This window comes from Micromesistius poutassou (assembly GCF_964030765.1).
Source record: "Micromesistius poutassou genome assembly, chromosome: 16".
In the NCBI taxonomy this organism is placed as follows: Eukaryota; Metazoa; Chordata; class Actinopteri; order Gadiformes; family Gadidae; genus Micromesistius; species Micromesistius poutassou.
Genome location: NC_140286.1, coordinates 16,470,151 through 16,486,998, shown reverse-complemented (window position 1 = coordinate 16,486,998; position 16,848 = coordinate 16,470,151). Strand labels below are relative to the sequence as shown.

Below are 16,848 nucleotides of genomic sequence, written 5' to 3'. Positions count from 1 at the left end.
GTTTCATCCAGCCGGTTCTCTTTTAATGTTCAAAAGCGAACAACAAGTAAATCATATAGCAAAAGGAATTGATCAGTAGTGTCCAAAAACACGGCGGCCAGGCTCTCTGCCCCTTTGGCCGCTGTCTCTCCTGTCCGCTTGAGCGTCTCTCCGCTCTCTGTTTCTCCTCTACTGAAAGGCAAAGCAGACACATAAATACACACTTCCTGATTGGGTCTGATTGCGGACACCTGTCCGCAATCAGACCCAATCGCCCCAGCAGACCCGGTGCTCCATACTCCCCCTACAGGCCAGACGCCGCCCCCCTCCACAATTACCATATAATCTTTTTACGTATACTTAAATGGAAAACAACACACAATATTTTACAGTAACAACAAATACCGTATTTGTACCCAAAATGTGCAGTATACTGTAAATCACAGCAAACAGGATGAAATGAAAGAGATAACAGAAAATAGGCAATAAACAAAACAAAACAACTAGGCTGCGTCCTGCCTTCGGCCCCTGGCTGGCCACAGGACCTCATCCACGCCGCAGGCCGTGTTCTCCCTGGCCAAGCAGCGGGGGAAGAATCGCCCTCAACGGCGCATGAAGCCTTGACAGGCCTCAGCGGTCACATCGCCACATGCGTCCTCCATGGCTTGCACCAGTGGGATCCGTGTCTGCGGATTCCTCTCGTACACCTTCCATCTCCAGGCAGAGAAAAGCTCCTCAATTGGATTGAGGAAGGGAGAGTATGGAGGGAGATGCAGGACGGACATTTCAGGATGGCCCCTGAACCAGTCACGGACCAGAGCAGCCCGGTGGTAACTGACATTGTCCCAGACAACAACAAACCTGATCACCTCTGTGCCATCCGTCTGGTCTGGTTGAACAACGATGTTGTAGAGTGTGTTCAGGAATGCTATTAGAAGGGCAGTGCTGTAGGGGCCCAGGGTGGCATGGTGATGGAGGACGCCGTAGTGATGACAGTAGTTGATGGCAGCACAGTTATGTTCCCTCCGCTCTGGCCAGGGACTTCAGTGACAGCACGCTGGCCGATTACATTTCTGCCCCGGCGCCTTCTTTTTACAAGGTTGAACCCCGCTTCATCAATAAATATAAATTCATGCAGGTCTGCTTCTGCATCTAGGTCAAGACATCTCTGAAACAGACAGCATGACAATATTATACACCAAGAGTGGTCCATAGAGTATAGGCTATTGTTAAACATTGTAAAAAGGGCAACATTGGATTACTGTAGTACAATACAGTAATGTGTCAGTGCTGATAGGACACAGTTGTGGAATGTATAGGACTTACTTGCACATAGTCATGGTGAATCTCCTTGATTCTGTCAGTGTTCCTGTCAAAAGGAACCCTGTACACCTGCTTCATCCTCATTGAATTGCGATGGAGAACACGGTCCAGTGTGGATAAACTCACTGTTGCTATATTTTGGAATACGTGTTGGTCTGCAATGATTGCATCTTGGATTTGTCGGAGAGTTATGACATTGTTCGCCAGCACCATGTTGGCTACTGTAGTCTCCTGCTCATCTGTGAGGAGTCTTCCTCTCCCACCACGTTGTGGTAATCTTGCAGTTCTGCAAAAGTTACAAATAGATACAAATACAGCAAGGTCCTTGCAACACTAATTGAATACTTTATTGATATGCAGTACTAAAGTGAGGCGAGTAGGTTTCTTATTTATGCTCATTTCTGAAAGTCTGAATTATTGAGGAAACCGAGAAGCGACTCGAGTTGGGTTGGACCCTCTGGCCAGCCTCCCTCGTGGGCAAACCATTGTTGACCACATGGTCAATGACAGTGGCCCTAATCTCATCAGAGATTATGGTTCTTCTCCTTTCTCCTTCTTGTCCTCCTCCTCCTTGTCCTCTTCCTCTTCCTCCTCCTTTTCCTCTTCCTTGTCCTCATCCTCTTCTTCCTCCTCCTCGTCCTCCTTCTCCTCATCCTCCTCCTCCTCCTCTCACTCCTCTGCGTTGCTGCTCACTTCTCTCTTCAATGTTGCCACCATCCATTGTAATATAAATACCTTGGTGTTCACTTAGATAATAAACTAGACTGGAAGGAGAACTGCAGAGTTACCTTCAAGAAGGCCCAGTCTAGACTGTTTTTTCTTAGGGAACTGAGGGCATTTGATATGGGTAGGCCTATTTTAAACATTTTTTATCATGGGATACTGGAAAGTGTCCTTTTTTATGCTGTTGTGTGTTGGGGCGGTAGCATAACAGTTGAGGACAGGAACAGGTTTAACAAGGTGATAAGGAAAGCAGGCTCCGTCATTGGTTCATTCCCAAATTCTGTGGAGGAAATATTAGATAAGAGGGTAATGAGGAAGATTAGGAGTGTGTTGTCAAGGGATGACCACCCCTTGTACAACATCTTTAATAAGATGTTGACCCAGATGCTCCACTGAGAGATTTAGGAGGTCCTTTGTTCCCACAGCAATCAGGCTTTTTAATAAGAGCTATTGATATGTTGTGACTTAAGCTGTTGTTGTGACTTATGCCCTTGTTTATTGTTTATTTTTTATGACTTATGATGTTGGTTGTTGTAATTTATGCTGGTGATATTGCTGTGCTTGTTGTGTTCTTCCAGTGCCTATGTATGGTGCAAACCTATTTTATTTGCTGTTGTAGTGTGTGTTGTACTGTGCCCTGTCTTCATCTCAGTACTGTCCTGTTGATGTATGTTGTTGTGTATGTGTGGTGCCTGGTGGCAAATGAATTTCCTCTTGGGGATTAATAAAGTCAATCAATCAATCAATCAATTCTCCAAACAAACCAGGAGCTCATCTGTAACCCTTCTATAGCAAATTGCTAATTGCACAACAGCCTTTGAAGTTTAGAAATGTGATTGGCAGTGTGTTCTGTGTGAACACCAAGAGAGGGAATTCAGGAAGAGTGTGCAAGATATAGAGCATTGTGTGCAGTAGTGTGAAAAATGTGTGGTTTGGAATGGGCATCTGAGTCTAAAGCAGAAAATGTGCTTGGAGTTCAGCAGAATTGGTTTTGCAGTTGGTACATGAGTTGTAGGTTGTGCACATTGTGTCTGATGTTCCAATTAATGTGACAATTGTGAAAAACTGTATCCATCTTATGTTGGAAATGTACTGGCTATAGGTATTGACCCTTATGGTATGTGTAAGTAAGTTTAATTTATAGAGCCCATTTACACACAGCATACACTGACCAAAGTGCTGTACAATGTCAATAAATAAAAGACAAATATATATAAAAAATATATATAATACAATACAACAATACAATTTGACCAGAAGTCCTATCAATACAAAAAGGGGGAACATTCAATATCAGGGCACACCACATAGACATGAACAGTAGGTAAATGGTTAGGGGGCACAGAAGGCCAGGGAGTAAAAGTGGGTTTTTAGCCTAGACTTGAAGGCAGAAATGGAGGGGGCGGATCAGCAGCGACAGCAAAGGCTCTGTCACCTCTCTGCTTGAGCCATGAGCATGTAGGTGTGTTTGTATGTGTTATGTTATTTTTAATCCAGGAAAGGCCGCCGAGACAGGATCGCTTTTAACTCACTTTATTTGGTAAAGGTTTTGGTGTATTGTCTATCGTCTATGAAACAAAAGGAGAGGAATGGTATATAACACTCGCGGAGCGTCTCTAAGCTGTATATCTACGATACGCCACCCAAAAGATTCTGCCTCTGATCGCGGGGTCCGAGTTAAATAGGCAGGTAGGCGTGTTCTGTGGCTTTAAAAGCCCGCCCCCTGACGTTGCAGCCCTACCGTATGTGCTCGGTGCTGCTCCCTTGTGACTATGAGAGAATATTACCTCTTAACTTAAATGTGCTCGGTGCTGCTTTCTGTGGCTATGTGAGGATATTATGGCTGAAATATGTCACATATGTATGTACTGTATATATGTAGGTAAGTGTATGCATGTATACACACTGTATGTACAGTATGACATTTGTTTGTTACTCTTAAAAATGTGAGAAGGGGGGGCTTGATATAAGCTGAAGCTTCTGCCCCAACCCTTTGATTACGACCAATATTTCTGTTGTCTCTTTCATTTCATCCCGTTTTCATCCTGTTTTCTGTGATTTACAGTAGACTGCACATTTTGGGTACAAATACAGTATTTGTTGTTACTGTAAAGTATTGTGTGTTTTATATTAGTGTTGTTTTCTAACATGCAAAAGAATAATACTGATGAAGCATTCATAGTGTTTTCCATTCATACTATAGTGTTTTATATTCATACTATAGTGTTTTCCATTTTGCATACCAGTGTTCAATGGGTGCTTAGAAATGTCTACTCATGAGTAGTGTATGTGTTTGTCATTTGAAAAGAAAATACCATTTAGTGAATAATTAACACTGTTTTGAGGGCAAAGTGTGCTTTTGCAAGAGAAGTGAAGGATTTTGCATTTTGTGTGTGTGAGAAGGTGAGGTAGTCTATCAGGAAATGTGTTTAAGCAAATGTGAAAAACTAAGCCCCAGCTACCCCCCCCCCCCCCCCCCACCCCTGTAGCAAAAAACATTAAACATTCAAGTTAGTTTTGGGAAACAAATCAAATCGTCTTTTTATTAATTTATTTGAAAACACATCACAAAACAACATTACCTACATAAACTTTTAAGGCCGCCATCACTCCGGGTCACCTGCTGTGTTCACAAATGGGTTGCGGATCCATTCCTTCCCAGTTTGTGGGTTGTTTGTTTTTGGGAACTAACGCTCAAACTACTTTGAAAGCAAAGATAGGTCATCCTTCACCATCCTGGAGAATGGGGGCTGAGGCGCAGTCTCTTCCCAAATCGCTGCAAATGTTACTACTTACTTCAGTGTATGAGAGAAGGCATTTGGGCTTTGTGTCCTTCTCTTCACAAAGCTGCTCAGACGGACGCGACTTAAAGGCATGTGCTTTGATGTAGTCAATAACTTGAATGATTCAGGTGACATTTTCCGGCTTGCCAGCCTTTCCTTGTGAATGACAGTGTTCACAGTAGATTCGCATTCAGGTGCCACCTACTTCACGCGAGTGTTGAAGCCAGAAAGCCATCCAGTCATGGCAGCAGTTTCATCCATGCATACACAGACACAAAAGAACCAGTCTAATCTTCCTGACATCTAATCATTCATGGACTAGACTAATAGTTTGGTGGCTGTGGTCTTGGTCGGCAACAAAAGTGCACATAAAATGTCCTCATGCACATCCTCCTGATATATACAGCAGTAATGCCTTGTTGTCCACATCAGTAGGCTCGTCAACCGGGATTGCGTACCACGATGACTCAGTAACCCTCTCCAATAACTGTTTCTCGATATCCTCCTCTATTTCGTCAATTCGCCTTTTCACGGTGTCGGCCGACCGAGGAACCTGAGAGATCTATTTAACTGCAGCCTCTCCTAAAAAGTTCAGGGCAAATGTCTTTGGCAGCTGGCAGGATCAACTCTTCACCAATAGTGAAGGCTTTCTTAGCCTTGGCAATGCTATGCGCTGAAGCTCTCAGTTCACTTGAATTCACAAGATCGCTTGATGGAAAAGCATCCGGTGATTTCAAAAATAAAGTAACATTAAAAAAAAAAGAAGCGAATTATTATTTCTTCATGACCCGGTGAGTCATGACCTGGTACCAGGTCGCGACCCAAAGGTTGGGCTGATGTAGTCTACAGGCCTCTACAGATTCAGTTTTGCTTAGGAAATTTCCTTTCTCAACTGGAATGGGATGAACTGGAAATACTTGGAGGAAAGGTTGTTTGAATTCTAAAACTGCTAAGGAAAGGTGCCTAGATGCAACCTTTAACCCACATTTAGCATAGGTTACTCCTGACCAACCTTTACCAAAGGAAAGGAGATATTGGTATCCCACAATCCCAAATCCTTTACGGCGGCAATATTTAAAGCAACGGGCCACCGATGGGCCAAGACGCATGAGAAAAGTTTACAGACTCGCGAAGACGCATGAGAGACGCGGTAAAGCAGAAGAAGAACTCTTAAACACATTTAAGAGACTACTGGGGGCAGTTCATTTCAACATCAACATAAGTTTAGCTTCTTTTTTTCACATGTGAATTGGGATTCAAGTTGCTTAAAATATTCCCTGTTGGCCAAGTCTGACCTACGTGATTCTCGTGATTCTCAACCTGAGAATCACCTATGTGATTCTCAGGTTGTCTCAGGCGACAACCTGATTGAATGACAAGAACGCATGGATCGAAAGTGCACTTTTTGTAGTCCATCTTCAAAAAATTGTAGCTTCACGCATACCTGTCCTCATTATACTCTTTCCGAGCCCAAGAGACATTTTTTTGGACCCTGATGTCCAGCGGCCCCCTTCACAGGGTCTCAAGGAGAAGGCATGGTCATCATGGCTCCCGACTCCTGGCAGACACAGCAGCTGAGACGAAGCCGCCTAGTGCCACGGAGCATCGCACAGACTCTGCGTACCCGAGACCCAGTCGGACAACGCCCTGCCTGAGCGGCGTCGTCTGCCTTGTGAGCAGCTCAGACTACGGCGCCGGCCTCCCCAACGCTCCGTCCTACAACGCCTAAGCTCTTTCACCAGTCTCCTGAGAGCCTACGTCGCCTGCCTCCTGAACCACTCAACCTACGTCGCCTGTTTCCTGAGCCCTGTCCCGGACACCTTTTTGGTCCCCAAGTCATCCTGCAGATGACTTGCATGTCTGGTGGTCATTCTTGCATCCAGGCCGTCCACCTGAAATCTCCTGTCTGGCCCTGTCCAGCGCCCAAGCTGTTCGCCTGAGGTCCCCGTCTGTCCAGCTTTCAGGTCACTTGCCCCAGAATTCCTCCTCCAGTCCCCTCCTCCCTGTCATGACCCGACTTTGTCAATTTGTTGTGTTGGTTTTCCCCGTCCACCAGATGTCCAAACACACATTTCCCTCACCTGAGTGTCCTGCACCTGCACCTCATTCCCTCGACAGTGTCTCCCATATACTTGTTCACTTCCTTTGTTCTTTGTTCCTTGGGGTTTCCCGATTGTAGTGTTTTTCAGCCTGTTCACCGAACAGACATTTAGTTTCTTTATTAAAAACCCTTTTATCACTTTTCCTGAGTCCCTTTCTGCATTTGGATCCATCACTCTTTGTTCCTGCAGCTCCACCAGAGCCTCACCGTGACGTTGCAGGAGAATGGGCACATTACTGACAATCTTAGTATGGTTAATTATGGGTTTCAGTGGTCTCTGTTCTTAGAAGCTCTTATATTTTTGGGGGTTTTTGGTTTATGTAGAAAAAGTATCACGTGGGCTGTCACGTAGTTTAGGCTTTCCGGTGTTTTTGGGTCCATTGACTGTAAAAGAACCGTCTCGTAATGATAGTCAGTAGGCCAAGTTCTTCTAAATTAATTTGACGATTACTATATTTGACTGAATTAGCTTTCTCTATGGCAGTCAATTTATGCTTTGGCGGACCATGAAACTGCTTTGGCGCCCACCAAAGAATGGTCAATGTAGGAGAAGCCGTGTACAGCTTACAGGCTGAGTCTGTTTGACTGTGAGTCCTTTTAACAGATCACATCAGTCACTGTTCAGCCATGCTAGTTTTAAGCAATTTCTTAAAACATCTGGGGCGTTGTATATGGGGTATTTCCCTGGAAACAATATTTTGGAGAGGCCACTAGGGGTCGCTGTTGAGTGCAGGGTGATTCAGGGTTGACTAGATTCTGTTCTGCTGAGAAAGACTGACATTGATGTAACCTCACACCCCCTGTGGCCCGTTCAGTGTCTGTGCTCTCTGCTGCTCCATCTGGCATGCGTTCGTCCAGAACACCGGGCGTGCTGCTCTCGCAAGACACGGATGGGCCATCGGTCTGTGAGGATACGCCACAGTCTGAACATGTTGGGTCACATGTTCACAGGAGGGTCAACCTTGGAGGGTGAAGGCAGAGCATCGTCTCACTGTCCCTAGATACGTCTATCTATCATCTTTGTACTTTTTCTTTTTTGTCACCTTTTGAGCCATCGGTCCACGTTCGGCCTTCGTGTCACTCGTATCTTCTTTCACCTATTTAACCGCGTTCAAAGGTGTGATATTTGAAATGCTCTGGAATAGTCTTTGGATGTGTGTTAGGTTGTCTGATACAGAACATGTTAATCCTGTCTGAACACCCATCTCCTTGGCTTAGGATGGAGACGGCTAAGAAGAAAAGTCTCATACGTCATGTTTTTCAATTTAAATATTGTATTAATTGAATTAATATTTGAAATAAATACATTGAGTTGACTAGCAATGCATAATATTGAGTATTTGCATAGAAGAGAACAAGTTAAACAAATCAATGTTTTATCGACTAATTTACTTTAATAAAGTGTTGCTTCATTACCATAAACTCCTGAAGGGAATCTAGATGATAAAAAGGCTAAAGCTGTTGTAAAGGGTACAACTACTTACAAGGCTATATGGATAACGTTGTCAAAGAAATACTTAACATGCCTATATGCAAATGTTCCATATTTTAGTTGTTATTTTTTCACCTTGAAATTATAACTTAATAATACTTAAAACTAAAGTTATATGTAATAGCTACATAAAATAAGTGTCTTTAATTTGGCAATGTATTAATTTATACATTATTATTATACGTTATAACCTATCTACATACAACAAAGGTTAATGTTGCAAATTAATCACAACCAAGGTCTTTAGAGACACAATTGTATAGTTATAGATCTATATTTAGGCCTTCAAATTGGAATTATGTTTGCTGTTTACATTTATTTTCCCTTTAAAATACTTTAGTCATGGAAGTCTGAATCTTAGCAGACGTGTGTATCAAGGATTGTGGCAGCAAGGAACTTACAGAGCGGTATTTTCAACAGAATGAGAGATATCTGAACCATCAACAATGAACAGGTTGGAGATTAACTGTTGAATTCTGATTGACGGTAGTCCAAAAAGCTATAGGAGCTGGCCTTGGGATGTTTTGTTCTGTATTGTATTGATGTGGTTGGTTCACACGACGATAGTTTTGCAGGATTTCAGCTCTTTATTATAATGTATACTATCAGGGACATGCAAAAGGGGGGGGGGTGACTAAATAGGCTAAAGTGCCCTTATGCACCAAATACCCAAGTGTAAGTCATGTGTGTACGTAAGCAAGTGCTTGGAGTGCGCTCATGTCCGCTTTGGCAGAAAAGGGAAGGGTATCGATCACCATTACCCCCCAAAAGGTTCTGCACATTTGGTAAATATATTGAATGTAAAACTTTTGGTTTGGAACATATACAGTATCTTGGTATTTTAGTGAATATTTCATGGCTGTCTTCGATATTTTAGCTTCTTAAATGTGTTAGTTGAGTTGTTAGTTGTGTTGTGTTAATTGACTATACTTAATCAATGTGTTCTATTATGTTGGTTTTCAACATCTCTTCTTTACCATAGCGATCGTGTGTTAAGAACGATGGGTTTGAAATCGGCTGGTGTGAAGACCAAAGTCTTAGTGTGTCATGTGCAAAATAGTCTACATTAAAGGGTTTATCAGGGGAAATAGAATGACCTCTATTCTCTATAGTGTGTAAAAAAATAATTTCAAACTGTATAAGCGAAAACTTCTCCCTTGGGGTTTCGATGGTAATACTTACATCCATATTCAATCAGCAAGATACAATTAAGAGAGATTGGGAGATGGAGAAGGAAATTGCAATTAATTAGGGCACATTAAACTATTTCAGTTTGGATAAATGATTCCCTTTGTGTTATGGGGACAGAAATGCTGGTAGGAATACTGACTAATGTGAGGTAATGGATAGAAGGGAGAGAAAGCAGACGACATTAGTTACATTTTAACAGACAGTTAACTCATTTAAACTGACCTGATAACACGGGAGAGTGTTAAACTGTTTAGTTCCGTTTCTTCCTTTTCTTTAACATATGTTGTCTCGGAGCTGATCATGGCCCATAAGAACCCACAAACTATTCACCGAGTCTGCAAACAAAGACTCAATGTTTTCTTTGGCGCCAATATGCGTCCATGCGTAAAGGCGCAAGGCAACAAAGAGCAGTTATCAGTTATGTTGCAGTTATCCAGTTAACAAAGAGCAGGACAGGTATCAGTTATTTAACAGTTATCCAGTCAACAAAGAGCAGGACAGGACAGGCAGGACAGGCAGGACAGTTCTCCAGTGAGTGTCAGCGTGTCTTTACACTCGGCTCGTATCAACGACAGAGAGGTCGGCGAAGAAGCGGATTCATAAAGTTACAAGGGTTGGATAGATGTTGGTCTTATTCACGATCAAAGGGAAAAACCCTCATCGGTTAAGATTTGTTCACAGAACAGAAGACGAATTGGAAATCACGGGGATAATACGACGATCTTGGCTTTTTTTTTTTTTTTTACATTTAGGAACATTTTAATGTTCATGAATAAATCCAATCTGGATTATTTGTTACCATTGGAAACTGAAAAATATCCCAGTTTAGGAACACAGACATTTTACTATGAAGTGTCGATTGTTTTTCCTTATTGAAAAAAATAAAAAGGCAACTGATTTCTGGTCGTGATTAAATATTCTTCGTTTCAACAGAATTCGTTGTCACTTCCCCAAAAGGCAGTAAATATTCCAGTTGTCCAAAGTGTCCACAATGGCAGAGGAAGAGGATGTGTCCTCTAACCTCCAGCTCCGTGCACTGGACCCCTCACGGTTCGGCCCCTTCGCTCTTTCTTCTCCAGGGCCCCTCCGGAAACTGGAGGGCCCCGGTGACCCCCACACCGTCTCCAGGCTGCTCTGCGCCATTCATTGGCAAACATCTGTGAACCAAGACGCCCTCCGGAGACTTGGATTGTCAATCCCGCTAGGAAGGAAAGGATACTTGAAAACATTTGGCTGATAAAAAAAGGTCAAGGTAGAAAGCTAATGAGGAAGAGGCTGTTTTCTTGAGCCTACAGATATCATCAGTGTGGAGGCAATAGCCCCACATTGAGACTTAGAACAAGGCTGTTAAATACACTGATGTCCTTGACCGCTATCGTGAAAGTGTCCTATTTAGATGAATCCACCCAGACACTATCAGGCCAACAATTAGTGGGGCTCATTTTGTTCAGTCGCCCTCTATTTCGTTTAGCATCATTTCGGAGCAAACTGGCAAAACATTAGTGACAGCTGCTCAGAACCAGAACTACTGCAGCCTGTCGCTCCGATTTCAAGCCTCCGATTGAGAGAGAGTCCATTTGGAATAGCGAAAGAGACCCAATCCTCCGGTCAGTATTCAGCCTGGAGGAGAATCACCTTCACTTTGGCCCCGGGTCCAGATAGAGGACTCTTACAATTAGACAAGTCTATTCTTCAATATGATAATAATAATAATAATAATCAAAATAATCATAATAATATATAACTATACAGTGTGTACACAATTCAAAGTGCAGGGCTGGATCAAAAACCAGTTCGAGTATGGCAATGAATCAATTAGCACTACTAAATTAACTATATGCGTTTAATTTGGATGGAAATGACGAATAGACTGTGGACTGCATAGAACTGCCTTATGGTGGTTTGGAAAATAACGACATACCATTAAGTTGCATTAGGCCTACCACATAGAATTGTTAAAAAACAAATCTCAATTTTATTATTGAAATCGTTGATTGTCATTATCTTATTATTGACATATTGTTTAGACTATGCTATTGCTGCTTGTTGTATGCTATGTATGCTGTATGAGGATTCAAATTATGTCTGCTGTTTACGCAATCTACAAATATGGCAACAATATTTTTATACACCAAAATTATTGAAATTCTCGTAAAAAACAGTCTAGGCCTATTAGAAAACGCTGATAAAACCATTTGCGAGCAAATCGAAAGATGAAGTCCCAAATCAGTTGATATGTCAATAATGCCATTGAATAAACGTTTAAGGCTTTAATAATCAGAGAGACCAGTTGATCCAGAGTCCTCTTCAGTACGATCCATCGGGTGTATAACCTCAGTTATTACTATATAGCCTAGTATAGTAATTACTATTTAAGGCCTACACAACGATAAGTAGGCCTAGATATTATTACCCACATTCAAGAGTGGGTATTAAGGGAAATAAAATCTAGAAATAAATCAATATATAAATATATAAATATACATATAACTAAACATATATAACTATATTTATATATTAAGGGAGTTAGTTATTGTGTTTGCATCATGACGTCATCACGAGGGTTTGTGATTCTCATCCTAAATAATCACTTCCTGGATGCGCTCCAGCGGCATCACGAGCCACTATCAGGGACGGCTATTGGTCAAAGGCACGTGTCTTAAAGACCGTAGTACGACGTCATAGAGAAACCTTTGAGCCTATCAGAAATGAGAACGAAATTCCATAGTAAAAATCTTTGAGCGCGTCTTTATCCATGGTAGTTTAAGAGCTCAGCTCCAAGCAGCAGCTTTGGATTCGATGAAGCGCTGAGACTTTTGTTTTATACTTAAGATCCACACCGCGTTGATGGGTTTCATTTAAAAAAAATGATTTTGTATCTTTAGAAAACATGAATGAACCATAAGGTTTTATCAGTTTTAGGACAGCGTGTGAATAAAGACAAAGCCTAACTCAACAGAAGGGCAGTATCATTGGATTAACAACTTTGGAGAAGTAATCTGAAAGGTGGGGAAAGCGAACCTTTATTAAGAGTCTGAACCGCTATGGAAGAAAATGATGGTCGCAACCTAGGGCGCCATGAAGAGTGTGACGAGGAGTCGGACCTCCGGCCTCTCCGCCAGGCACCTGGCCACCAGCCGCCCTGCACCATCACCAACTTCTACATAGACAACATATTGAGACCCGAATTTGGACGCAGAAGGAAATGTTGGACGTTCAACACAGAGGGAAATAGAATTGGAGTACTAAGACAGGAACATCTCAGTGGAAGGGGGTCGAAAAGTGGCACCCTCCAGCCACCTGACCGAGGGAGTAAGGATGGGAGACAATGTTCGGGGAACTCGCGCCCCGACAAAGGCGTGCAGAGAGCGGCCGGCGCGCCTCTGGACCCGGCCCCGGGGCACCGCGGGGACCACAGCCCGGACCACAGCCCCAGCTCGGACTGCGCGCCCCGGGACGCCCCGGGGGACCGCGGGGACCACAGCCCCAGCTCGGACTCCGACTCCAGCTCCCAGGCCGGCTCGGTGTCCTCGTCCAAACCCATGCTGTGGCCCGCCTGGGTTTATTGTACCCGGTACTCAGACCGTCCTTCATCAGGTACGTCCGTCTGCTGCTTTGGTTTAGTTTAGGAGGCCTATGGAGAAAAACGGAACATGTTATTACGCAGCAGGCCTCACCAAGTTAAGAGTTTGATTCGGCCGCAATATTCAAGCCTGTTGTTCATTGTTAACACATCATTGCACAGGCCGGTTTTATTTGTTCATGTTTACGTTCCAAATCGTGCCGTAACAATATCACTTTAGTAGGCATAAGTGGACTATAATTCGTAACCTTTAAAAATATATATTCCCACATTTCATTTCATCGTATTTTCCGAGGCCTACTTGAAAATTCGTTCATTGAATTTAAAGAAAACACTCATTATCCGGTTATAATAAGAACTATTCGTTAATCCACACAAACAATAATAATAAACGCAAATGATTCCAATAGGACCCAAAATGAACCATCACTTATGTATGATAGTTGTAATAAGTGTTTAGTTTTAATAAGTGTTTATCTCCGAGTTATTCGAAGGTGTTTTCCGGAATCTTCCGCTTAATATAAAGTTTCAAATGGTTTCCACATTTGAAGCAGGACGCCTTGGGTTTTGGAGGACGAGATGTTTTGAGTTGGACGTTGAACTAAAATCAAGTTTAACGCCATTGTTCCTCACTGCTCTTTGTTAATGTTTAATTAGCATATTTTTAACAATGGGAGTGAGGCTAAAATGAGCTAAGGAAAAATACTATATAGAAATAATACTAAAAAGTTGTCGAGGGATCGAAATAAAATCGAACATTTCCTGATTATATGTCTATTTAAAAAAAAAATAATGAATAGCCATTGACCTAGGCCCATGAAGTGGACTTATGTGTCCTGGGCTATACAGAAGACCATGGCTACATAGCATAGCTCATTTAAATGAACAGACTATGTTAGCCCTTTCAGAAGAGCCTCCTATTGTCATACTGGGACTATTTATGATCACAAACGCAAGATAAGACCAACGATAGTTTAAGGGTATCATAATGGACAACTTTCAAGTTTAGACAGCTTGAAACGCGTTTAGGCCTATTCAATTACATGATCATAGTAGCCACACTTTGGGTTTGCTATTGAACGGTCGGACCATCCATCCCAAACTCAGAAGAAGCCTCGACGCTTCTCCATCTTCAAGTTGAAGGAAAAGCACACAATGGATCTCCGTCGAGGAGCTCCACACATCAACAAGATCATCAAAGCACTGAGGAAATTAGGCTACTCTGAAAAATAGATATATAAAACCGAACACTGTCTCTTGCAAACAGCATAGTGCAGAAATTCACAAAGATATTTGTGAATCTTTTATTAATTAACAAATATTAGCAGAACAACTAATTACGTGCTTCATATTGGCCACTCATGTTAACGTAAAAAGCTATAAAAAAAATCTTAGACGAAATACCATTGATTTCTTTAATCTTGAGTGAGCAGAAGGTTTCTATTTTTGCTTATGAAACGTGAGTTTAGTTTCTATGGAGAGAAATAAGCGGAGAACCGCCACCCCTCCCGCCACACATCCCCCACAGCCCTCCACACAATAGTCCTTATTTTAAAGGTCTTTAAATGTGCTCCCGGATAGGAGGCCTTACGCATTAGGCATGGCGCTACGATGTTGGTTAAATGTAACTTCAAAGTGTGCTCCTTACGTCCTAGCTTACCAAAATTAAACCAGCCTATAACGTCAACGTTTCTGTCCGAGTTCATGTTTTTATTTGGTCAAATGTGGCCAAATGGTCAAATGTGTTAAAATGATCGGGTGAATAAAGCTCCAGCATTAATGTGATTTGTGTTATTCGGTCCGACCCCAGGTCCCAGATCACGGAAACCAAAGAACACGGCGACGCCGAGTAAGGACGACAAGCGTCCCAGGACGGCCTTCACGGCCGAGCAGCTGCAGCGGCTGAAGACGGAGTTCCAGACCAACAGATACCTGACCGAGCAGAGGAGACAGAGTCTGGCCGGAGAGCTTGGACTGAACGAATCCCAGATTAAAATCTGGTTTCAAAACAAAAGGGCCAAAATAAAGAAGGCCTCCGGGAATAAGAACTCACTGGGCGCTCAGCTGATGGCGCAGGGACTCTACAACCACGCCTCGGCCTCCAGGGAGGACAAGTCGGACAGCGACTAGCGGGACTACAGGGACACCTCCACACCTCCACACCTCCGCTCCATGCGACCTGTTCCAAGGATCATTCCATCAAAAATACCAGCATTCATATTTAAGCATAGTAAGCGTTCCGCTGTTTTTAGTGGGACATGTATTTTGTTGCAAACATAGCCTATAGATTTTGTTTTGAATCCGTTAAACTACACTGCCAGGTGTTGACTGTTTCTATGACTGAACTGATATGCTAAAACCCAAAGACGTCCGTTTCCGCTGCGCATTGGAACCGCGGCGCGCGGCCAACAGCCTCTATTGTAGCCTGCCTACTGACCGCCTGCGGCCCCGTGTCGGTGGTGTCAAGATAGACTCGTAACTGACGGTGGTGGTCTTCTACTGACGGTGTTGGTCTTCTACTGACGGTGGTGGTCCTCTACTGACGGTGGTGGTCGTGGTCTTCTACTGACGGTGGTGGTCTTCTACTGACGGTGGTGGTCTTCTACTGACGGTGGTGGTCTTCTACTGACGGTGGTGGTCCTCTACTGACGGTGTTAGCTGTAAGGGAAAACTTCATAAGATTTAAGTTCGGGCGCGAATTTGCGCCAATGTGATGCATTTTAAATCTCAATTAAAAGGATCTACGCATTGTGTGACATAGCATAACGAGTCTGTACAATTAGGATTGAGATAACCATTATGTGTTTGAATCTGTTGTCAAATCGAATCCACCAAGAGGTTATTGTTCGCCAGCCCAATATTTGTGTTATAGCCATGGGCCCACTTTGCTTCCCCCAAGCCCACCGTAACATTTATCTTCGTTCAAAGAGATATTTATGGTTGCCCAATTGACACCAGGACTATTAAACCGTCATCCCTTTTAATTGGGGATTCCTCTGTTTTCAACAGAGAGGTTCATTTCTCAAAGCCACAAGCGGTGCAGAATAACCGCCGGGCCCGGTCCGCAAGGCCCCGGGAACCAGCCGCTGATCACCGCCGGGCCCGGTCCGCAAGGCCCCGGGAACCAGCCGCTGATCACGGCCTGGTGGACCCGGGCCCGGTCCGCAAGGCCCCGGGAACCAGCCGCTGATCACGGCCTGGTGGACCCGGGCCGGCGGTATGCCGATATTTTTGTTAACCGAAGCTCTAAATATGACCGTCAATGTCAAAAGCATGTCATGTAGGCCTAAGACAAAATGATGAACTCTGAAAGGTAATATAATAAAATATATAATCATTTTAGGCTATATATTATACAATATGACTATTTACATAGGCCTTACACTGAGCATACGAATTCACTTGCAAATGCAACCTTCCCAAAATAATCGAGTCCCAATCCAAATATCTTGAAAGTAATATCATTTATAATATATAATAAAATATCTAGCCTAGGAATGGATCTCTGATAGCACGTGACGTGTGGCGGGAGCCCGCATCGGCGCTGCGCGGGTCCGCGCAATAACTGACTTAATGTTAGGACTTAATGTTAGGACTTAATGTTAGGACTTAACAAATGAGTGTTTGCAGTGTGGGGCCCAGGAGCCATTATAGGCTCACATAACCAATTGCT

General features: G+C 43.2%; 1 protein-coding gene across 1 annotated transcript; it reads left to right on the top strand.

Moving 5' to 3' along the window:
- Window positions 1-12,636: 12,636 nt before the first annotated feature.
- On the top strand, window positions 12,637-15,305 carry en2b (engrailed homeobox 2b; the record flags this gene model as incomplete). Its single annotated transcript, XM_084480432.1, has 2 exons — window positions 12,637-13,189; window positions 14,986-15,305. The coding sequence occupies 2 exons, from the start codon at window positions 12,637-12,639 to the stop codon at window positions 15,303-15,305; spliced, it is 873 nt and encodes a 290-aa protein (XP_084336558.1).
- Window positions 15,306-16,848: the final 1,543 nt, after the last annotated feature.